The sequence below is a fragment of the Coenobita brevimanus genome, chromosome 93 (assembly GCF_032717465.1).
Source record: "Coenobita brevimanus isolate Jiangsu-jjx chromosome 93, ASM3271746v2, whole genome shotgun sequence".
In the NCBI taxonomy this organism is placed as follows: Eukaryota; Metazoa; Arthropoda; class Malacostraca; order Decapoda; family Coenobitidae; genus Coenobita; species Coenobita brevimanus.
The window spans coordinates 30791233-30816837 of record NC_137046.1 but is presented as its reverse complement, the minus strand read 5'-3'; the positions used below and the strand labels follow the sequence as shown (position 1 = coordinate 30816837).

At 40.2% G+C, this 25605-nt stretch overlaps 1 protein-coding gene across 5 annotated transcripts in view; it reads right to left on the bottom strand.

Moving 5' to 3' along the window:
• Nucleotides 1–25605, bottom strand: part of LOC145412565 (putative monocarboxylate transporter 5) — a 473562-nt gene that overhangs the window by 311801 nt on the left and 136156 nt on the right. For all 5 annotated transcript variants that reach the window (XM_080282467.1, XM_080282468.1, XM_080282469.1 and 2 more), the window contains one exon: nucleotides 13054–13197. In XM_080282467.1, the coding sequence (XP_080138593.1) occupies nucleotides 13054–13197 (144 nt within the window). The remainder of the gene's footprint in view (nucleotides 1–13053; nucleotides 13198–25605) is intronic.

The window sequence follows — 25605 nt, the reverse complement described above, 5'->3', positions numbered from 1 at the left end:
GTGATGAGTAAGGATGGAGGTTTGGAGGGTGAAGTGCTTGAAAGGGTACAGCAGGGAAGAAAGGTTGCTGGTTCTTTGAAAGCAGTGATAAGAAAACAGGGAAGTGAGCATGGAAGTGAAAAAGTTACTACATGACAGTATTGTGATACCAACTCTAACGTACGGAAGTGAAGCTTGGACGTTGTTGGAAGGACACAAGTCAAGAGTGAGAGCCGTGGAAATGAGTTATTTAAGAGGAGCCTGTGGAGTCACATGGAGAGACAGGCTGACGAATGAGGATATAAAGGAGCGTTGTGGTGTTGATGTGGATGTGATAGGAAGCGTTATGAGGAACACACTGAGGTGGTTTGGCCATGTGGAGAGGATGGAGGGTCAAAGACTGACGAAGAGAGTGTATGTGAGTGAGGTGGAGGGGGAAAGAGGGAGGGGGAGGCCGAGGATGAGATGGAGAGATGGGGTGGAGAGGTATATGAGAGAGGGGGGTGTGAGTTGGGAGCAGGGCAGTGAAATGGCGGGGGACAGGGCGACTTGGAGGCGATTTGTTTGTGGCCACCCCAAACGGGATTGAGGCGTCTGGCAATAGATAGATAGATAGATTAAATTGCAACTTCAGGATTGCATATGACATAGTTAACAGTAATGAAAGTTACAAAAAGGGCCTAAACTACAAAAAGGGAAACTACCATGACCTAAAGAAGTACTTCTTAGAAACAGATTGGGAAAAAGAGCTTAGAGGACAAGATTTAATTGTTATGCAGGTGTTCTTTCCTTAACATGGGCATTTGCTTCTGCACCAACCTCAAGTTAGGCAAATATTGCGTTAGAGGGACTCTTGAAAACCCCTATTTCCTTCCATACCCCTACCTAGAGTCCACTTTTCCCCCCTTTGTGGTGCAAAATTACCCCCCAATTTAAACCTCCTCAAAGCATTAATATGGTAATAAAAAACACATTAGGTCAATACAAGACTTCTTTATTTATTGAACTGTACCTTATGTGAGGAGAAGAGCAGAAACACATTGCCACAGATAAGGTAAAGGAGGAGGGCACATATTAAAATCCACCGCATCACAGCCCGCCCGGTTCAAATTACCGCGTTACGCTGACAGCACCCGATTTAGAATGTCTATTTCCTTCTGCAAAATCGTGCCGCGTTATAGCAATATCGCACTACAGCAAACTGCTTTAGGGCAGGAACACCTTGTAGAAAATTCTGTCTTGCTTTTCTTCATTCTTTCCTCTTCCTTCTGCCTGTGGGTGACTCTACACTGAGTGACAAGCCAAATGGTCTCCTGTACACCAGGAAAACATTTACTATGCTGGGTGGTAACCATATTATGAAATTTTGGCACCTGGTGGTTTAGTGGGTAATTATGGCACTCCAGTCGGACTGAGCCGGTGAAGGTTTATATCCAAGGGATGGTTGGGGTTTACTGCTCAAATAATGCCACTCAGGGATGAGTGAGGCTGGTCACTCTCATCTTAAACATCAACACCAACTTGCCTAGCCCTAGGCTCCAACACTCCTCATGGGGCAATGCAGAATTGGATGATGAATGAATAAATGAATACAAAATCAAAAGGAAAATGAGACTTGTTGTGCAACAGATACAGAAGACACAGTGAGAGCGCATATAACAGCTATAAACAGGCAAGAAACGATTATACAAGAGTAAGGAAAGAAGCCCAAACACAGTTTGAGGAAGACATTATAATTAAAAGTTGTCATCCATCAAAGCTATTTTACAGTTACATCTGAAGCAAAATCAAAGTTAAAGATAAAATACAATCCATTACGGACGAGGAGATCATCTATACGCGAGAGAAAGATATTTGTGAAGCACTTTATACTTCCAATCGGTTTTTACGGAAGAAAATAATTTTGAGTGAGATGATATGCAACATGCATGCCCACACATAATACCAAATATACAAATATCAGAAAAAGAAATACGGAAGGAGTTAAGTACATCAGACAAGGGAAATGCAAATGGTCCTGATGAAATTTCATGTTGGGTGCTACATGAATGTACAAAAGATGTAAGTACACCAATATACTGTATTTAATATTCAAGAAATCCTTTGGTCGAGGTAAACTACCTGATACTTGGAAGAATGCAAACATTGTTCCCATATTCAAAAAAGGGAATAGACAAAATCCACTCAACTACCCAACAAATACTTGGAAGAATGCAAACATTGTTCCCATATTCCAGAAAGGGAACAGACAAAATCCACTCAACTACCCACCAGTATCACTAACCAATGTTGTAAGATACTGGAAAAGCTGATAAGAAAAGTTTGGGTAAACCATCTAGAAGGGCAAAATATGATAACAGAAAGGCAGTTTGGTTTCAGGAAGGGAAAATCATGTGTTACTAATCTATTAAGCTCCTAGGATAGAGTTGCAGAAACATTATAGAAGAGAGAAGGCTGGGTGGACGGTACCTATCTAGATTTCAAGAAAGCATTTGACAGAGTACCGCACCAAAGACTTTTATGGAAACTGTATTATCAAGGAGGAATCTGAGGAAAACTGTACTGTTGAATGCAAGAATTTCTCAGAAAATGGGAAATGAGAACAGTACTAAAGGGAAATTAATCACCATGGAGGGAAGTGACTAACGGAATTCCACAGGGCTCAGTGCTGGCACCAATTATGTTTTTCGTGCATATAAATGACACAGATAGTAACAATGGAAATGACAGCTATCTCAATATGTTTGCTGAAGATGCAAAAATACAAAGGTGAATTACTAACACAGACTCTTGTAGAGAGCTACAAGAAGAATTAAATACACTTCATGAATGGAGTTATACATGGCAAATGGAATTCAATGTGGACAAGTGTCATGTAATTAAGTATCGTAAAAGTGGAAAAAAACCAGGTTGGGATTGTAAGTTAGGAAGTAAAATCCTACACATATCAGAAAGATGGAAGGACCTATGGTCCTTCCAATTTATCCAGATCGTTTAGGCGTTGTCCCTCACGGGACTTCCCCTACGTGCGACGTTGCCACAGTTTCTACTGGGCCAATTATCAGATTACAGACAAGGGTTAACCCTCACTCCCAGCTCTCTCTCTCTCTCTCCCTCTCTCTTTCTCTCTCTCTCTCTCTCTCTCTCTCTCTCTCTCTCTCTCTCTCTCTGCATATAAAATCAACATTTTATGGAGATTTATTTCTATAAAAAGTCTATACGGTTTTATGAATTATTAGAATTTGAGGAAAAGCCTCCTGACTTCGTCTGTCTGTCTGTCTGTCTGTCTGTCTCTCTCTCTCTCTCTCTCTCTCTCCATATAAAATCTACAGTTTATGGTTATTTATTTCTATTAAAAGTCTATACGGTTTTATGAATTATTATAATTTGTTCTGGTAACTTTTGTGTAATGCAGGCTTGATTGATGGAAGAGCAAATTCGTCTGACTGTTACTTCACTCACATTGGTGGCCTTTGCTGTTCGAGCAACAGCTTTTGAGGGATCAATTATAGGTCCCTTGTTTGCCGTCTCTTCTAAAAAATACTTATTTACGTTGTAAATAAGTTCTTTTTCTCCACTGTGGAGCAGACGAGGGCGAGTAATAGGGGTAGGAGCTTATCTTTCAATGGCAGTCAGAGAAAGTGACCTGCGGATTGACACCTGACCTACCCTCACTGACTCACCTACAAGCGCGACAACGTTGGAAAGCAACGTTGCCAAGTGTTGAGGTATTTATAAAAAGTCATTGTTATTATTAAAAACAATAGGCATTTTCTTATACTATATAGCCATATTTGAGAATTTTATATATATATATATATATACTGTAAAAAAATATTTAGAAGTAGTAAATAGATGACATGAGACAGAGAGGTGTGTTTTGGTACAGATTCGGCAGCATTGCTCGAAGGGGAACTCCCGTGAGGGACAACGCCCAAACCATCTGGATAAATTGGAAGGACCATAGGAGTGATCAGGGCTGGATTAAGTTGAACAGGGGCATGAGGCACAGATCAGCTTGGGGGCCTCCACCTCTAAATGTATATGTACTGTAAGTAACAAGAACAAAAAATAAATAAATTGCTTGTTACTATTGTTTATTAAAAAAACAAAGTCCACAACTCTTGGTAACTAAAATACTTTTCTTTCTTTCTAGAAAGTTCTTCAATGATATCAAAATTCAACCAACCCTAAATGTATATGTAAATAACAAGAACAAAAAATAAATAAATTGTTTATTACTGCTGTTTATTAAAAAAAACAAAGTCCACAACTATTGGTAACTTAAACACTTTTCTAGCTTTCTTTCTAGAAAATTCTTCAATGATATCATCAAATATTGATGGCATATACTGTATAGTTAACTATATTTATCCCTAGAATCTGGGGGCCCCTTAGAGTCTGGGGGCCTGAGGCCAGTGCCTCAAGTGCCTCATGGTTAATCCGGCCCTAGAAGTGATTATCTGTAACAGACTTAATCCGGCCCTAGAAGTGATTATCTGTAACAGACTATCTCCAGCTGACCACATCAGTGAGAAGGTATGGAACATGAATACACTGCTTGCTAATATAAGAATAGCATTCACATACATAAATGACGTCATGCTGAGAAAGATAATAACATCATTCATCTGACCAACCCTGGGGTATGCATCATTAGCCTGGAATCCTCAAGAAACACACAGATAAGACTGAAAAAGTTCAAAGGGCCACTACTAGATTGGTACTAAACTAATGGGATCTAAGCTATGAAGAAAGACTAGAAAAACTGAATCTGCCAACACTACAGGAGAGAAGGAAAAGAGAAGACATGATTATACTATATAAATGCATCTCAGGGAAAGAGAAAATTAACATAAATCAGTATGTAGCCTATTGGGATGCAACAGCAAGAGGACACTGCAAAAAACTGCATAAAAAGAGAGGTGATAAAGGCGTAAGGAAATTCAGTTTCCCAAATAGGGCAACTGATCAGTGGAATGCACTACCGAATGAAATAGTTTGTGCCAAAACAATTCATAAATTTAAGGATATGTATCATAAAAATGGTTTAATACACAGGACAGTATGAGCTTGACTCATTCCTAGATACAATTAGGTAAGAACACACACACACACACACACACGAATGAACAGCCGGAGAGAGCAGACGTCCCAGCCATCGCTGCTAACCTTAAGTAGTTTCAGGAATTTCGTCTGTCCTGTCTCCTAAGGTCTTGTTTTAAATTAAAAATAATGAAAGTTAATAGACTACCAAAAAGGTAAAGATTTATTGACTAGATTGTACATGAATGTTTGTAGTTTTTTTTTCGGTAACAGCTGTTTTGGTATTTAACCAACATCAAACATGGCCGAAAATATAAACAACGAGGGACTAGAATTTCAAGGATTTGATGCTAATACCAATGTCATGGACCTGGTTAAAACATTAATTATGAGGATTAGTGAACTCGAAAAGAAAGTAGAGAATCTAGTGATAAAGGATGTGTCAGTAAATACAAAAACTACCATACAGAGTCTGATCCAGTCCAATGAAACAGCCAATGAAGAGATTAGGAATTTGAAGCGGGAAAATGTTGAACTGAGGAGGAAACTAGAAGAGAGTACTAATAAAACGGAGAAGGTGAGTAATGTATTAGAAGAACATAAGGCAAAGTGGGCACACGTAGAAGAAGAACAGAAAGAAGTGGTCAGCTTAAGAGAGATCATCCAGGAAGAAAGGGAAATGAACAAGAAAGAAATGGAAGAAAATGTAGTGAAAATACTGAAGAAAAAAGAGAAAACAGTGAGAGAAACTGTAGAAAGGAACAGATGTGTGGTAGTATTTGGAAACAGGGAAGAGGAAGAAAAGGTTAGGTTTGTAAGACTCGAGAGAGACACGAACCTGGTGAGAGGAATATTAGGCAAGATTGACCCCGAAGGAGACAAGTGGGTAAAAGAAATTGAGGAAGTAAGGAGGATAGGGCCTTACAAGATAGGGGAAACAAGACCAATGAGAGTCAAGTTTACATCAGAAAGTGTAATAAATGAGATACTTAAAGTGACCTGAAAATTAAGCAAAGAGGCGGGGATGGAAAATATTATAATAAGAAAAGACCTGAATGAAGAAGAAAGAGAAGTTTTAAAATCATTAAAGGAAGAAGTAAAGGAAAAAAATGATAAGAGGACAGAGGAAGAATGTAATACTTTTTTTTGGAGAGTATTGGATATGAAAGTAAGGAAATGGTATTTAAGGAAATAGAAGTGAAGGAAACTAAGGGGGATGGTTGTGAAAGATCAGAAGTTGAGGAAGTGGTACGGACAGAGTGTAGGAGAGAAGAGGTTATTAATAATGTCAAAAATAATTTGAAGGTGATATATACTAATGTTGATGGTTTCATATCGACAAGGATCGAAATTAATGATTTCTTGAGAGAACATAAACCTGATGTCATGTGCTTTGTAGAGACCAAATTAAGAGAAGATATTGATGTTCATTTGTGAGATGGTAAATACAAACTGTGGAGAAAAGACAGAAAAGAAAAAAAGGGAGGAGGAGTGATGATAGCAGTGAAGAACAACATAAATGTAGATACTGTGGAAATGGGAGAAGGCAGGGCTGAAGTGATACATATGAAATTAGAAACTGGAGAGAATGTTAAGAGAGATATGGCGGTAGTGTATGTTCCCCCAAAGACGAGAGCATGGAAGGATGACGAATACCATGAGATGTTGTCAGATATGGCTAGCTACTTGCAAAAAATAATTGAGAAAAGCAATAATATAATTTTGGTGGGTGACTTTAATTGTAAAGAGGTGAACTGGGAGGAATGGTACACGGGAGGCGGCGAGGATTTGTGGGGCACTATGTTATTAAATATAATAATGAATAATGTGATGACGCAATGGGTCAAAGAAGAGACACGGTTTTGAGGTGAGGACACACCAGCAAGGTTAGATTTACTGTTCATCAAAGAACCCGATGTAATAGAATCATTGGAATATCTCTGTTCTTTGGGAAAAAGTGATCACGTGGTCATTGAGTTCCAGATGTTAATAGGAAACGTCGAGCCAAGAGATGAGCTTCATAGACAGGGAAGATACAACTTTGGGAAAGCAAATTTTACAGGATTGAGAAACTTTTTTGAAAATGCAGATTGGAGAAAATTCAGAGAAACAAGAGAGATACAGAGGAAGTGGGATATCTTTCTAGACCTCTATAATTTGGGAGTGGAAAAATTTGTACCAAGAGTAAGAGGGAAAGAAAACAGGAAAAAGGAGTGGTTTAATAGAAGGTGTATGACAGCAAAAAAAGAGAGAGATAAGGCATGGAACAATTGGAGAAAGAGAGGTAACGACAGAACAAAGGAAGAATATAAAAGAACAAGAAATGAATACACAAGAATATGTAGAGAAGAAGAAAGGAATTTTGAAAAAGGTATAATTGACAAATGCAAGGATGAACCCAAACTGTTTTATAGATTTGTTAATGGCAAACTGAAACAAAAGCAAGGAATCACCAAACTGAATGTAGAAGAAGAGGTCTTTAAGGATGTGGCAATGCAAGCAGAAATAATGAACAAACGTTTTCAGTCAGTTTTCACTAAAAAAAAGGAGCTTGTGGAAGGGGAGGGAGTGATTAGAAATGTTCCGGTGATGAAAGATATAAAAGTGGAGGTACAGGAAGTGTATAAATTACTGGAAACTCAAGATGTAAGGAAAGCCCCAGGACCTGATGGAATTTCTAATTTACTGAAGGAATGCAGAGAACAACTGGCGGATAAAATTCACAGCTTAATTGTATGCTCACTGGAAGAGGGGAAAGTGCCAAAAGAATGGAAGAGGGCAAATGTGGTACCAATTTACAAGGGAGGAAACAGGGAAGAACCCCTGAATTATAGACCAGTGTCTCTAACCAGCATGGTCGCAAAATTGTGTGAGAGAATCCTGAAAGACAGATGGATAAAATATCTGGAAGAGACGAATATTTTGGCTGAATGTCAGTTTGGATTCAGAAGTGGAAGGTCATGTGTTTCTAACTTGTTGAGCTTTTACTCAAGAGCAATTGATGTGGTACAGGAGAGAGATGGTTGGGTGGATTGTGTGTACTTAGACTTAGAGAAGGTCTTTGACAAGGTACCTCATAAGAGACTAATGTGGAAACTAGAATATAAAGGAGGACTAAAGGGGAAACTTCTGGAATGGATGAGAGACTTTTTGAGAGACAGACAAATGAGGACAGTAATAAAGGAAAAGATGTCTGGATGGAGGGAAGTAACAAGTGGAGTCCCTCAAGGCTCAGTGTTGGCGCCAGTAATGTTCCTGATTTACGTAAATGATATGGTAGATGGACTGAACAGTTATGCAAGTCTGTTTGCTGATGATGTGAAGATCTTGAGGAAGATAGAGGTTGAGAAGGATTGTAAAAAACTGCAGGAGGATTTGGATAGGATACACAATTGGAGCCGGACGTGGGAAATGAAATTTAATGTAAAGAAATGTAAAATATTGGAAATGGGTAAAAGTACCAGGAGACCATCACTGAAAAATTTTTTGGGTAATGAATTAATCACAAAAAGGAGAGAAGAGAAAGATTTGGGAGTGCTGGTCCAAGATAGTTTGTCACCAGAAAAGCACATTAACAAGATAGTTGGAGAGACTTATAAACTCTTGACTAACATAAGAGTAGCATTTCATTACATGGATGAGGAAATGATGAAAAAATTTATAGTGGCCATGATCCGCCCCAGGTTAGAATATGCAGCGGTAGTGTGGTCCCCACACAAAAAGAAAGATATAAACAAGATTGAGAGAATACAAAGAACAGCAACCAAGATGGTCCCCAGTCTGACAGACCTGTCATACAGAGAGAGGCTGGAAAAACTGGATTTGCCTTCGTTAGAGGAAAGGAGAAAGAGGGGAGACATGATTGCGGTGTTCAGGACCATGGTGGGAGTAGATAAAATTGACAAAGATCTGTTTGTATGGGATAAGAGAGCAACAAGAAGACACGGAATGAAATTGAAAAAGTCAAGCTGCTTGAAGGATATCAAGAAATATAGCTTTCCTTACAGAAGTATAGACTTATGGAATAGCCTGGACAAAGAGATCGTCCAGTCTAAAAACTTAAACGAGTTTAAAGCTAAATTCGACTTATTGAGAAACAGCGACGGAAACCCACGAGCATAGTACATTCCATGTTTATCACAATTAGGTATATTAGGTAAATACTTAAATATTTGGAACGACTTAGACAAAGAGGTGGTGCATGAGAAAAACATTCATGTGTGTAAAGGTAGACTTGATAAATGTGGATATGGAGACAGGACAACACGAGCATTGCTCAGTTCCTGTATACTACAAATAGGTAAATACAAATAGGTAAATACATACACACCTAAAGAAGTATTTCTTAGAAGCTGATTGGGAAAATGAGCTTAGAGGACAAGATTTAAATGCTGTATATAAAAAATTTTGTGAATTTTATGAAATAGGAGTCCAGAAGTACATCCCACAGCACAAAGAAGCAGATAAGAAAATACAGAAATGGTTCAATACAGAATGTAAAAAATCAAAAGAAAGAAGAGATTTGTTGTGGAATAGATACAGAAGACACAATAGTGAAAGGGCGTATAATAATTACAAACAGGCAAGAAACGACTATACAAGAATAAGGAGGGAAGCCCAAAAACAGTTTGAGGAGGATATAATAAATAAAAGTAGTGATCAACCAAAGCTGTTTTACAACTATATCAGAAGCAAAACCAAAGTAAAAGATATAATACAATCCATTACGGACGAGGGAATCACTTATACACAAGAGAAAGATATTTGTGAAGCACTAAATAATAATTTCCAATTAGTTTTTACAGAAGAAAAAAATTTTGAGAGGGACTATGTGGAACACGCATGTCCACACATACTACCAGATATACAAATAGCAGAAAAAGTAATACAGGAGGAGTTAAGTAGATTAGACAGAGGAAAAGCAAGTGGTCCTGAAGAAATTTCATGTTGGGTATTATGAGAATGTGCAAAGGAGTTAAGTAAACCATTATTTTTAATTTTCAAGAAATCCTTGAGTCAAGGTAAACTACCTGATATTTGGAAAAAAGCAAATATTGTCCCCTTATTCAAGAAAGGAAATAGACAAAATCCACTCAACTACCTACCAGTATCACTGACCAGTGTTGTAAGCAAGGTATTAGAAAAACTTATCAGAAAAGCTTGGGTAAATCATCTAGAAGAACACAGTATGATAACAGAAAGACAGTTTGGTTTCAGAAAAGGAAAATCATGTGTTAATAATCTGTTGAGCTACTATGACAGAGTAACAAACACAATACAGGAAAGGGAAGGATGGGTGGACAGTATCTATTTAGATTTCAAGAAAGCTTTTGACACATTACCACACCAAAGACTTTTATGGAAACTGTACCATCAAGGAGGAATTCAAGGCAAACTGTTTTGTTGGATGCAAGACTTTCTCATAAAAAGAGAAATGAGGACAGTACTAAGAGGAAACTACTCATCATGGAAAGAAGTGACTAGTGGAGTACCACAGGGTTCAGTGCTGGCACCAATCATGTTTTTAGTGTATATAAATGATATAAACAGTAACACTGGAAATGAGAGCTATCTGAATATGTTTGCAGATGATGCAAAAATACAAAGGAGAATTACTAACACAGACTCTTGTAAAGAGCCACAAGAAGAATTAAATAAACTTCATGAATGGAGTAGTACATGGCAAATGGAATTCAATGTGGACAAGTGTCATGTAATCAAGTTTGGTAAAAGTGGAAAAAGACCTGATTGGGATCATAGGTTAGGAAATAAAACCCTATACACATCAGAAAGAGAGAAAGACCTAGGTGTGATTATCAATAACAGACTATCTCCGGCTGACCACATCAGCGAGAAGGTACGGAACATGTATACACTGCTTGCAAATATGAGAATAGCATTCACATACATAAATGAAGACATGCTAAGAAGGATAACAACATCATTCATTAGACCAACCCTGGAATATGCATCAGGAGTCTGGAGTCCTCATCTCAAAAAGCATATAGACAAGATTGAAAAAGTTCAAAGGGCCGCTGCAAGATGGATACCAAGCTTAAGGGACCTAAGCTACGAAGAAAGACTACATAAACTGAATCTACCAACACTACAGGAGAGAAGGAAAGAGGTGACATGATAATGCTATATAAGTGCAAATCAGGAAAGGAGAAAATAGACATAAATGATTACTGAACATATGGAGAAGCATCAGCAAGAGGACACTGCAAAACACTGCATAAGAAGAGATGTGATAAAGACGTAAGGAAATTCAGTTTCCCAAACAGAGCAATTGATCAATGGAATGCACTACCGAATGAAATAGTGTGTGCCAAAACAATTCACAAATTTAAGGATATGTACGATAAATATGGTTTAAGACACGGGACAGTACGAGTTTGACTCATTCCTGGAAAGATACAATTAGGTAAGAACAATTAGGTAAGAACACACACACACACACACACACTTAGATGAGGAGGTGGTGCAGGCATAGAACATTCATGTTTATAACTAGATTGGATAAATGTAGATATGGAGACAGGACAACATGAGCTTAGCTCAATTCCTGTATACTACAAATAGGCAAATACACACACACACACAGATATTGGTAAAACAATATCCCTACCTACACAAATGCAAGTGCAAAAATATCATTACGCTGTCAAGGTTATCAGTACTACAGGAACAGTATGAGTAATAAGCAAAGGATGCTGCACCATTAACAATACTGAGCAGTGCTTGTGTTCCTTACCTCACTAGTATCTGATGTGCTGGCTAAGTTAAACAGTCTAGTTTACAGTTTCTAGAGTGAAGTATTGGAACCTATTACTGAATACAAACAAAGAGACTATTACTGAGTTGCCCAACAGTCAAATATACCTAACAATTGAACACATTCTGTTTTCTCACCAAACATAACTTGATATAGCAGAATCTAATACTATAGCTATATCAATAAACTGATTGTCCTGTACAGTATATGAATATGGAAGTCTGGTCTGTTGTAATAAACCCACAGCCATGTGCTGTTAAGGCCAGTAACACAAAGACAAGTTAAAATACAAGCTGCAATTAACTGAAAACTAGTTACCCTATCAATGCTCCAAAGACCAATGCCATATAAACCAATACTGTAGACCATGGCCTAATTAAAGAAACTGTTTGCAAAAACATCCTATACTCATTTTTTTTTTTTTTTTTGCTGGGGCAAAGATGCACTTGACAGGTTGGTGATGATTAGCTGAATACAACATGTCTGAATAACATTTACTAACCCAAATTTCCCCCTCAGATATAAGTTGTCAATTAATAACGCTAACTAGTAAAGAGATTATGAAGTAATGTTGCATTCAGCAAATCATCACCAACCTGTCAAGTGCATCTTTGCCTCAATTAAAAAAAAAATGAGTATAATATCTTTACATCAGCATATTTACAAAAGTCTTCCAGCATGAATATAAATTCCAATACTTAAATAAAAATTTTAATTAATTCCTTCTGAAATTCTGATGAACTAAAAACAAGATTTTAGTTTAGTAAATAAGTAACACTGTCAGTGCAATGAGGGCATAAGTCACAGGGAGACTTTTGTTTTGATAGCATCAGTAAAATAATTACTGTATACAGTATTTACTTTTATGAAACCAAAAGACTGGTGCTTCTTTAATTAGGGCAAAGTTTTACTTTTCAGCCACATGCCTTGCATATACACCTGTAGAGCTACCACTGCAATGCTACAAAACATGAAATAAGTGGAAGTTCATTATGAGTCTTTTTTCCCCACTGGGGAGGCTCCTCTTGCAGGCAAGCGCACACTCTACAGGCTGAATATATTTTCAAATGTGTTTTTTGAAATTCCAGATTTGAACTATGGCCCTCTTAACTCTCAGCCCAAGAAAGCACTATGAAATGCTATCTTCCATCAACTCAGACATGATTTAACATTCACTTTCTTGGCCCTCTGAAGCTCCTCACATGACATACTTTGCAAGAGGAAGTTTTGATTTCCTTCACAATTTTTCTTACCTCCAATGACTCCCTGGAATATCATAAGATACTCAATAGAGTTGGCAAATATGGTGATAAGGTAGGCAATGGTAGCAATGACAGCTCCCACGATACACACAGACCGACATCCAAACTTGTTAGTCAGGGCAGAGACTATGGGTCCTGTAGGCAAAAAAGACAAAGATATACATTAATACATTTGTGTCATCCCATTGAGGGTAATGGCAGAAAGGGAAGGAGATAATCGCAGAAAAATATAAAGACAGAGAGAGAGAGAGAGAGAGAGAGAGTGTCAAAGTAGCCTAAGGGAAATTTTGTCCTGACCATTCCTTGGGTAGTTCCCATGAGAGAACATGGTGTTAAAAAGGTGGAGGAGGATATATCACCCCACACTACATCTTTTCTATCCTTAATGACCTAGAGCAGCTTGAACAGCACCCTACCTGTATCCCTGACCGACTTGGAGAGAGTTCCAATATACTTGACCTCTTCCTTAAAACTAATCCTTCTGCTTACACTGGTAATCTTTCTTCTCTCCTGGGTTCCTCTGATCACAACCTTATTACCTTAAACTGTCCTACAGTTCCAGTATGGCCTATGGATCCTCCAAAGAAACGTTATTTGTGGTACTTTGGAGCTGCTGATTGGGAGGCCCTCAGGCAGTACTTCACTGATTTTCCCTGGAATGATTATTGCTTCCATGGCCAGGAGCCATCTGAGTGTGCCAAGCACATTACGGAGGTTATTCTCTTGGGCATGGAAGCATACATTTCTTTCTCATATTCTTTGACTAATGCAAGAAAGCCTTGGTTTAATCATGCTTGTTCTACTGCTGTCCACAACAAGGACAGGGTCTATAAAAGGTACCGGAGCCAACCCACCCCTAAATTGCATCTTTTTTATGTTTCTGCTAGGAATCATACAAAGTCCATTCTTCGCTCTGCTAAAAATACTTTCATCCGTACTAAATGCTCTGAACTCTCCAATTTGAATTCTCCCCACTCCTTTTGGTACCTTGCCAAAAACCTTTCTAACAGCTTTATTCCATCATCCTGCCCTCCTCTTTTTTGCTCTGATGGCTCTGTAGCTATTTCTTCTACTGATAAAGCAGACAGTGGTAGGTGGGGGTGCTCACCATCCACTCACTCAATGCAGTACTGCACTGGGTGTCTGCCCTTTCGTCTCTTCCTTCATTCCTCTTCCATCTTTCTTTTTTTCATTCTTTCCTCTTCCTTCTGCCTATGGGTGACTCTACACTAAGTGACAAACCAAATGGTTTCCTGTACACCAGGTAACCATTTACTATTCTGGATGGTAACCATATAACCAAATTATTGCGCCTGGTGGTTTAGTGGGTAATTAAGGTGCTCCAGTCAGATTGAGCCTGTGTAGGTTTATACTATGGGTGGGTTTATTGCTCATGTTATGCCATTCAGGGATGAATAAGGCTGGTCACTCTCATCTTAAATGTCAGGACCAACTTGCCTAACCCCGGGCTCCTTTGCTCCTCATGGGGCAACGTAGGATTGGATGATGGATGGATGGATAAAGCAGATCTCTTTGCTCAGACTTTCTTCTCCAATTCCATGTTAGACAGTTCCAGTGCTGTTCCTCCATCACTTCCCCTCTCTGACTTCTTCATGGCTGACATTAAAATTTCTTCAAAAGATGTATTCTCTGCCATCACTGGCCTCAGTACTAACAAGGCATATGGGCCTGATGGGGTCCCTCCTGTTGTCCTCTAGAAATGTGCTTCTGTGCTTACATCCTGCCTAGGTAAACTCTTTCACCATTGTCTATCAACTTGTACTTTCCCTCCTGCTGGAAGTTTGTTCTCATTCAGTCAGTCCCAGAGAAGGGTGACCACTCCCAACCCTCTAACTATAGCCCAATTGCTTTAACATCCTGTGTCTCAAAAGTTTTCGAGTCTATTTTTAACAAAAATTTTAAAGCATCTTTCCTATCACAATTCTTTCTGATCATCAGTATGGATTCTGTCAGGGACGCTCCACTGGCAATCTTCTCACCTATCTTTCAGACTCCTAGTCATCCTCCTTTTGGGACTTTGGCAAAAGCTTTGCCATTGCTTTGACATCTCAAAGGTATTTGACAAAGTCTGGTATAAATCTTTAATTTCCAAACTGCCCTCTTACGGTTTCTGTCCATCTATCTGTGCCTTCATCAATAGCTTCCTTTCTGGTTGTCCTACAGCTGGTCATTCTGACAGGCTCTATCCTATCACCAACTCTCTTCCTTTCATTCATCAATGACCTTCTAAGCTGTACAGCTAACCCTATCTATTCATACGCTGATGATTCCACCCTTCAACTTTCCATTTGATTCTAGCAACATCCATCTCAGCAGTTATAGTACTTCAACAAACAAGGGATGAGGCTATGGCACACCTAATGTCTGACTTGGCTCGTATCTCTGACTAGAGTAAAAGTAATCTTGTTGTTTTTAATGCATCAAAGACTCAGTTCTTACACCTATCAACCAGACAAACTCTTCCACAGGAGTACCCACTAATGTTTAATAATACCCAGCTCAATCCTGCATCATCCTTAAATATACTTGGGGTTTCATTCTCTTGGGACTTATCTTGGAAAGATCATATTACATCTCTTGTAAAATCTGCTTCCAAGAGATTAGGTGTGGTAAGCCGACTCCGCACCTGCTTTACCCTTGCACAGTTGTTGACGTTATACATAGGTTTTATTAGCTCCTGTACAGAGTACAGCTCTCATGTGTGGGGAGGCTCCCCACATACAGCTCTTCTCAATGGGGTGGAGTCAAAGGCTTTTCATCTCATTAACTCTCCTCCTCTTACTGGCTCCCTTCAACCTTTGTCTCTTCGCCACAATGCAGCATCTTATCTCTTTTCTATTGCTACTTCAATGGTCACTGCTCCTCTGAACTGTCTGCTTGTATCCCTCCATCTCTACGACGGATGTATAGCACCCATCTAGCAACAAACTCTAATCCCTTTTCTGTCCAACTGTGTAATGCAAGAGTTAACCATTACTCCCAGTCCTTCATTTGTGCAACAAGTCAACTCTGGAACTGTCTCCCTCTGTCTGTATTTCCTACTTCCTATGATCTCCAGTCTTTCAATAGCAGTGTGTCCAAGCATCTCGAAATGAACAGATCTTGAATTTGGCCCTCTTTTGTATTCTTTTGTTTTTTCTTGGTTGGAACAGTTTGTGGGCTCTGACCTTTGGTTCTTTCTTTCTCGCATTAAAAAAAAAAAAAAATCATCATAACCCATTTTTTTAGAATTCACAAGAGTGAAGAGATTTGGAGGACCTTCACACCTACGGGGGCATGCATACAAGATGACAGAAAGCATCACATACATTTTCCTTCCCATCTCCTTCCCTATGCCATACATACAGTATTTAATCTGGTCTCACTATACGAAGTTCACCATGTGATATTTTGCTACAGCAATAATTAAACAGTTACAGTATACCCTTTTTCAGAATAACGTTAAAAAACTGGTCGCGATTTTGCTAGGATGATATTTTTGACAGCTGCCACTGAGAATCTTGCGTGGATGCACTGACATGCACAAGCCAATAGTCAGCCGTCTAAGCCAAGACGGCTGCCCGATGCTTACAGGCACAGAACCCCCATCTTGGGACTATGCAAGCAGAAGCCTTTGTGCCAACTCTTTTAGCATTGCTTGCCCACTCACTCCCATGTCCGTCACCAGTGACTGTCTTCCTTGCGCTCTCCAAGCTACATAACCTCCAAATGTACCCCAGCTTTGGGGGGGACCCTTCATGATGACTCACACTGGCCCAGGACAAACTTCAGGAAGGCAGCAGAGTTTTTTGGGGGCATTTTTGGTTTCATGGTTGAGGTCACCCATCCTAACTTCACTGAACTCATAATATACTGGTATGGTCTTGCTATGCAATAAGTTTTCACTTGACATAACCCTACTGTATAGCGAGATTGGACTGTATATAACTGCTTGCAACATAGCAGCTCATTGGTTCAATACAAAGAGATGGAGAATACAGTCACTCATTTCTGCACCTACAGCTGCCTCTAAGTACAGGCAGAAAATAATATATTTCATCCAGATAGTAGTCTTTTCACTCTATACTCAGGAATAAACTATTAGGTAATCCCCAGTCCCACATTACCTCCTGCGAGGAATATGGGCCTGAAATAAAGCTACTGTAATCTGGGAAATTCGAGGGTAGATGACGAAGTCTGTTTTTGCGAAAACTAATGGTAAAAAAAAAAAAAAAAAAAAAAAAAAAAAAAAAATCACTTTCACTTGATTTTCACATGGGTTTGGGAATGACTTCAATACAATGGCAAAATCAGTACACATGAAGAATTTGGCTGTTTGAAAGTCACGTCAGTCGAGAGAAATTATACACACTACTGAAATAAACACATTAAACAGACAACATGATGTATGCTTGAGAATGTAAAGTTATGCTTAAAAGTCAAATGAAATTCAAGATAGGCTACCTCTAGAGTTATCTTGATTTTGGTTACTGTTTTATTTAAATTTAACTCGACTTCAACTTGATATTCAGCATCTGCTCAAACAAGTTCTCTGCTGAAGTTAAATTTTGGCTTCATACACACTTCATCTAGCAGAAAATCTTTGGCCACATACCATCATATACCCAAATTGCCTCCTACTGCATACTGTGTAAGAGTTTCAAATTTACGAAAACATAACAAAACCAATGTTCCAGTTTGTTACTGATTATAAATTTATAAATTCTTACTAATTTTTGCTGAGCAACATCAAAACAAATGAGATCAGGTGGTATGCTCAAAAAGAAAAACTTATACTCTATACAGTACAGGTATTTAACAACAGCAACTGTAGGCTGGAGTACCTTATACAGTGACCCCTTGATTATCATGCATAACTGGTACCAAGCCTAGTGTGTTAGTGAAATTGAGAAATAACAAAAGCACAGAACCTACAGGATTTAACTTAATTGGTGCCTACCAGGCATCCCACTTGCACAGCCAAATTTTGCCTTTTAAAACATTATGTACCCACTAAATACATACATATTTCTATTGTGTGTATCAGAAACAGAAATAGGCAAGGTTAGGTTAACAGAAAGTTATGAAAATGGCACAATAAGGAAGAAACATGTAACACAGAGATACCTGAGACAGGCTTGAGGTAAGGGATTCTGAGGCTAGGAGGTGGAGAGACAGTGGTCTCCAGCACCTGGAATTAGCTCCTCAAGTAGGGCTTTATCTCTGAATCCCTCAAAGCCATCAGAAACCACAGATACTGCACCATCTTCTTTGGCAGAAACTAACTCAGGAATGCAATAATAATGTTTTTTAACCCGCGCCGTCCCGGCGACGTGAATTAACGCACTCATGTCCCGGCGACGTGAATTAACGCGGCAACATTGTAAGGTCCCTAATTTACACAATTTTCAATTTTCGCAAGTGATTTCGCGAGTGATTTTTGGCACGTATACACAGGACACCTTCCTCTATTCCTCTACAAGATGCCAAGCAGAGACAATGCCTTACACCGCATAACCTCTCCCCCCCCCGGCACGCCATTGTCTCGGCAATTCACCTGTTACCAGTGACCTGGCCAATAAAGACATTCAGGGCCAGAGTGATTCCCCAATCGATGACAATGTGGAGGACAAAGTTTACATAGTATTAGAGGAAGAAACAGTCAGAAATGATGATCAGGTAATGTGGGAAAAAAAAGGTCATGAATGGTGATGAGTTAGTGAGTGAAACAATGCTTATAATGCCTATATTACTGTTTGAAAACCAATATACTCTTGTACTACATATAAATTCGTACCAAGTAAATAAATAAATACTGTTTATGAGTGGATAAAATAGTTACCCTCCCATAGAACTCGTTTTCTTTGGTGCCAACCTGTTAGAAAACCCAGTCAGGTAAGGAAGTACTCATACCTAGATCGAGTATTTTAAACCTCAGGTGAGCGATTTCTCTATGAATTTTTGATGTTTCTCACCAAAAGCGGATGTTTGAGCCAAAAAAAAAAAAGGTCCAAAAATGTCGGGACGGGCGTACCACTGCCCAGAAAACGTCGGGATGGGGAGCTGAAAAATGCACAAGAACAGGATTGTAGATTTTCCATTTGCAGTGATAAAAACTGCTATAACCAAGGGATCACTGTTGTACTGTACAAAGTAAGCTAGTTCTATCCTGTCTTGAATTTTAACATCACTGTCATCATGATCCTAAACCTCATATCCCCCAGTCCCCATAAAAAAGGATGGGGAGGAAACATAAACATGAAAAAGGCACTAAAATATGAATGCTATCAACAGAGTGCAAGGTGATATGGGCCACATATTTAATCAAGCCACGGAAATCTTAGTTTTGTTATACAAGGCAAGCTAGACATGCATATTTCCCACTCTATGCTCCCTCTTTTTGAAGGCATCCTCAGGATGAGGCATCAGCCACTTTACAACACCACCCAGGCATTAGAAATAGCAGATGGAAGGAATCATCCCAGACTAAGAAAACTGTGGACTCGGTGCACTGTTTCTTATCACCACTAAATGTAAAATGCATCAAAAGACACAAGTACCTTCCTTCATGGTAACAAAATGAGCTTTCAGCAGGTCTCTCCTGCAACTTCCATTCATGGGACTTACAGGAGTCTATGTCATACCACTATGTAGATGTCTGCATCTCATGTGGTCAGCTTAAGTCTCTCAGTCTTCTTTGATGTTGTCATTTTTGCTACCCCCTCTGCCATTACCATGCCAAACATTTTGTGTCTACAATCTTCTATGCCACTCTGGCCTCAATTTGGGGAGGGGGAGTTATGAGGTGCTACCCAAAAGTTCCAGTAACTTGAATATGGTAGGAAAATAAGTTACCTTACCTCCTAGTTCTCACTGTCGCCTTCGAAGAAGTCCCCTTATACAGTGGTCCCAGTGTTTTTTCTATGAGTCCATGCATCCCGGAAGGCTTCAGGCGTCATGGTCTTGAGCACCTCCTGCGATTCTGTCTGGATCTCCTCAATCGAGTCAAATTGACGCCCTTTCAGTCGTAATTTCAGCTTGGGAAACAGGAAAAAGTCGCAGCGAGCAATATCAGGTGAATAGGGTGGGTGGGAATGACTGATGTGTTAGCAGAAGCCAGGAACTGCCAGACAACAATTGATGTGTGGGCAGGGGCACTGTCATGATGCAGGACCCAGTCCTTGTTCTTCCGCTGTTCTGGACATTTGCGGCGGATGTTCTCCCTCAGACGCTGCAAAACTTCACAGTAAAACTTTCTGCTGATGGACTGACTGGGTGGGATGAATTCCTTGTGGACAATCCCTTGGATATCGAAGAAAACGATCAACATCAACTTGACATTGGTGTCATTGGTCCGCCATTGTCAAACTGCCAAACCACCTACACACCACGTTACAATAGTAATGCTAGCTCAACAACACGTCCGCTCAGACATGGCCGGGGCCACACTTATGACAAGGGGTGACTCCTCCTAGCGGCAAACGGCAAAACTGCAAATGGTTGGCTTCCTCTGTTCAAATTACTGGAACTTTTGGGTAGCACCCTGAAAAGTATGGAACCACAGAGTGTACATGGTACATCCTAGATGCATCCCCAGTTTGCCATTGCCCTAGCATTTGATTTATTTATTTCATTTTCTTATCCACTTACAGCTAGTTAGTGAAATTCTGATGCAGACCATTATAGCACATAATTCGTACCATGCTCAGTGCATGATACCAAAAGCAAAGAACCTATGGCATTTATCCTAATTGGTACTGGGCACCCCACTCATAGATCTAGATTTTCCTTTTATAACAATTTAGATCTACTAAACAAATCCAAACAGTTATGGTAAGTACCAGAAACACACAGGGTTAGGTTAAGAGAAAGTATGAAAAGGATACAATATGCAAGAAACACATCCTATACAGAGACCTTAGATGGGCTTGATGAAAGGGGTTCTGAGGCTAAGGGATGGAGAGTTAATGGTCTCCACCACCTGGGAATAACTCTTTGAGTAGAGCCTCATTTTTTAATCCCTCTAAGCCATCAGAAACAGCAGATGTTGCACCATCATTGTCAGAAGAAACCAGCTCAGGTGTGCAATAACAATTTTTTTTTTTAGCTGAAAAATGGAGATAACAAAAGGAGTGCAGATTTTCATCTAGCAGTGATAACAAAAACCATTATAACCATGTGCGCAATAACCAAGGGATCACTGTGTTAGAGATAAAGAAGGAAGTCAAAATTGGGAAAGCCCCAGAAATTGATGGAGTGTGTGGTGAAATGCTGAAATACGGGGGAGAATTAGTGACAGAATGGATATGGAGGATGGGCAGACTAGTCTGAGAAGAAGAGAGGCTCCTGGAGGACTGGAAGTCAAACATAACTACCTCTATACAAATGAAAAAGGGAATGAGAAGCGTGTGGCAATCATAGCAGTGTTTGCCTTCTCAGTGTAATAGGAAAAGCATATGGTAGGTCATTTATCGACAGAGTTAGAATAGTGACTTAAGAATTATTCGGAACAAGGGGGCTTTTAGGAAGGGAAGATGCTGCATAGGTCAGATATTCATTTCAAGATATTTGGTGCAAAGGTATCTAGAGACAGGAAACAAGTTGTAAGGTGCCCTCATACACCTGGAGAAAGTGTATGACAGAGCAGATACAGAGGGAAGTCGAGGGTACTAAAAATAAATGTAGTAGATGAGAAGTTGCTGAATGCTGTGATGAGTATGTATAAGGACTACAGTGAGTAGAGATAGTAAATTAAGTGAGTTCTTTGATCAGAGTGTTGGACTGAAGCAGGGGTGTATCATGTCTCCACAGCTATGTAAGTTGTATATGGATGGAGTTCATTTTTTGTTTTGTTTTGTTTCATTTTTGAAGACTCCAACATGCTTGCATGTGCTGGCCTTGGTCACCTAATGGTGGTTCTCCATGCTGCTCGATCTCTGGCAGCTTCCCTATTTAGTCCCATTCCTGAGGTCACACTCAATGACCTTGTCCCAGGTCTTCTTAGATCTACATTCCCCTACCCCTGACATTATCACTTCTCACTTTCTGCACCCAATTATCATCCTCCATCCTTGCCCCATGTCCAAACCACCTCAATCTACCCATCCACATCACAACACCAATGCACTCCAGTCCCAACCTACCTCACAACTCTTCCATCGTAAGCCTAGCTCCCCTAGGCCTTGCACTCAGGGATGCACTGCATATCCACCTAATCATTGCCATTTCCGTATGTGTTAATCTCGTCCTTTACTGCACAGGTCTCACTACCAAACAGCATTACACTCCTGACACATGCCACATATAAAGATTGTTTAGCACAGAGGTAGAGCCTCTCAACATCAGAAGAGGCAACAGCTCCCTGAACTTCTTCCAACCACTCCTCACCCTAGCAACAGCGCTAGCTCCTGCCCCACCTCCAGCACATAACATGTCTCCCAAATAACAAAACTCTTCCACACAATCAAGACACTCACCAGTAAGTTCAATCCTTTCATGCATGCAGCATTATCTCGCAGTCTGCCTCTAAACCACTAATCCTTTATGCATCCACTTATCACAAACACTGCACATGATGGAATTACTGTAATTCCTACACCCTTGTGGCAAATTGCACATGGCCACTTCCCCTGTTCTTTGGCAGTACTGCCCCCAGCCTTTGATACCATCACTTTTGTTTTATCTGCATCAACTCTTAAGCCCTTGTGCCCCATACCATCTCTCCACTTCCTAAAGTTTTCCTCTGCCTCCCTTTCATTCTCTGCAATCAACACCAAATTATCAGCATACATCTCCCACACGAGTCAATTTCTGAAGTCACGTGAGAGGGCTTCAAGTACCATAATAAACAACAAGGGGTTCAAGACTGACCCCTGATGCACACCAGCATTCAGGAAAACTCCTCACTCAAAACTTCATTCACCTTTACCTGGGTGCATACACCCACATACATGGCCATACCCACCCTAACCAGCCACTCCTCGATCACAAGCTTTTTTCACTGCCCACTTCACCACCTCTCTAGGGACTCTGTCAAAGGCCTTCTCCAGATCAACAAAAACAATGTACAGTTCCCTTTTCTTTCCTATATAACTTCCTGAATATGAAAGAGATACTAGGTGGGACAGTGGAGGTTGAAGTATCCCCAGTGAGAGGAGGTACGGTGTGTAAACTTCCTATACTGGTGTCGGCTAATAATACTGTGTTGTTAGGTGAAGATGAATGTGAGCTGCAAGGCTTGGTGAATAAGTTTGGGAGTGTGTGCTGGAAACAGAATATACAAGTGAAAGTACACAAGAATAAATTTATTGTCTTTGAGAAAAATAACAGCACAGCATGCACAGTGAGACTGGATGGTTAGGATATGAAGAATGTGAGTGCATTCAAGTATACTTAGGTAGTGCGATAAGTAAGGATAGAAGTTTTGTGAATGAAGTGCTTGAAATGGTAAAACACAGCAGGAAGGTTGCTAGTTGACTGAATGCAGTGATAAGGAACAGGTAAGTGAGCATGGGAGAGGAAAAAAAGAACATCACTGAATGACAGTAAACTGTGTTCCTGGGCTAATATATGGCTTGGGCCTCCCAAAAGGTGAGGCAATCTATAACAACAACAATAACAACAGTAAACTGTGATCCCCATTCTAATGTATGGAAGTAAAGCTTGGATCCTGCTGGAAGGACACAGCTCATAAGTGAGAGCAGTGGAAATGACTTGTGTGGCAAAAGCATGTGGGGTCACAAAGAGTGACAACAGACAAATAAGGAATTAAAGGAGTATTGTGGTGCTGATGTGGATGTTATTAAAAGTGCTAAGAGAAGTACTGTGAGATGGTTTAGCCATGCTGAGAGGATGGAGAATGAGAAACTGTCTAGAAGAATATATGTTAGTGAGGTGGAGGATGGAGAGGAGGAAGGGGAGACCAAGGATGAGATGGAGGGATGAAGTGGAGAGGTATATAAGAGAGGGGGTGCGAGTTGAAGGGAGGGCAGCTAACTGTCAGAGGAGTGAGAGGCATGGAGGTGATTTGTCTGTGGCCACCTCTTATAGGATTAAGGTATTTGGCAACAGACAGACAGACAGATGTGTACACATAACCCAGAACCATATTCCTTCAACCATATCCCCACAAACCATTACTGCTACTACATATTACAGCTCAGTGGGAAAGCAACCTTGCCGAGGGGAAGGATTAATACTTGAGTGACTGACAACATCTACTTACTGATTTAACAATTTCTGACCTTCTTCCCCCCTCATTTCCAGAGATATGACCATCATGAGGTACCTCAGTATCAACACAAGGTGCCAACCTGGCCACAGCTATACCTCCAAACCAGACTACCCAGAAAGTTAAGTTGATAACTGACCTATACATGCAGGTCCTTGAACACAGTGCTGACTACTGCTTCACTGAGGGTAAATGACACTACTCCAAATCCTCGCCTAACACTGTCAACCCTTTCTGCTTTCGCTGGTTCTAGTCAATACCTAGATCAACTATGCTCCTACATGAGATGTTACTGACCACTACTGGCTGAGGAAAGGTCCTCTCTATGCCAACTATCATAATATTCCTCATGCAACCAAAGTGATGAAGCTATGCTCATTCATACTTGATGGACTGTTGACCCTACCTCTGCAAAGGAAACTGTCCTTTGTGCATATACTATGTATTCCCAGCCACATTCATAATAATAATAATAATAATCTATCTATCTATCTATTGCCAGATGCCTCAATCCTGTTTGGGATGGCCACAAACAAAATGCCTCCACGTCGCCCTGTCCCCCGCCATTTCACTGCCCTGCTCCCAACTCACACCCCCCTCTCTCATATACCTCTCCACCCCATCCCTCCATCTCATCCTCAGCCTCCCCCTCCCTCTTCCCCCCTCCACCTCACTCACACACACTCTCTTTGTCAGTCTTTCACCCTCCATCCTCTCCACATGGCCAAACCACCTCAGTGTGTTCCTCATAACGCTTCCCATCACATCCACATCCACACCACAACGCTCCTTTACATCCTCATTCGTCAGCCTGTCTCTCCATGTGACTCCACAGGCTCCTCCTAAATAACTCATTTCCACTGCTCTCACTCTTGACTTGTGTCTTTCCAACAACGTCCAAGCTTCACTTCCATACATTAGAGTTGGTATCAAAATACTGTCATGTAGTAACTTTTTCACTTCCATGCTCACTTCCCTGTTTCTTATCACTGCTTTCAGAGAACCAGCAACCTTTCTTCCCTGCTGTACCCTTTCAAGCATTTCACCCTCCAAACCTCCATCCTTACTCATCGCACTACCAAAGTACTTAAACGTACTCACATTTTCCAATTCCTCGTCATCCAACCTTGCTGTACATTCACTGACATCATCTCTCTCAAAGACCATCACTTTACTCTTCCCTACATTCACCTTTAGATTCCGTTTCTTACACACTCTCCGAAACTCATCCACCAAGCCTTGCAGCTCCCCTTCGTCTTCACTCAACAACACAGTATCATCTGCAAACAACAGTACAGGGAGTTTCCAAACAC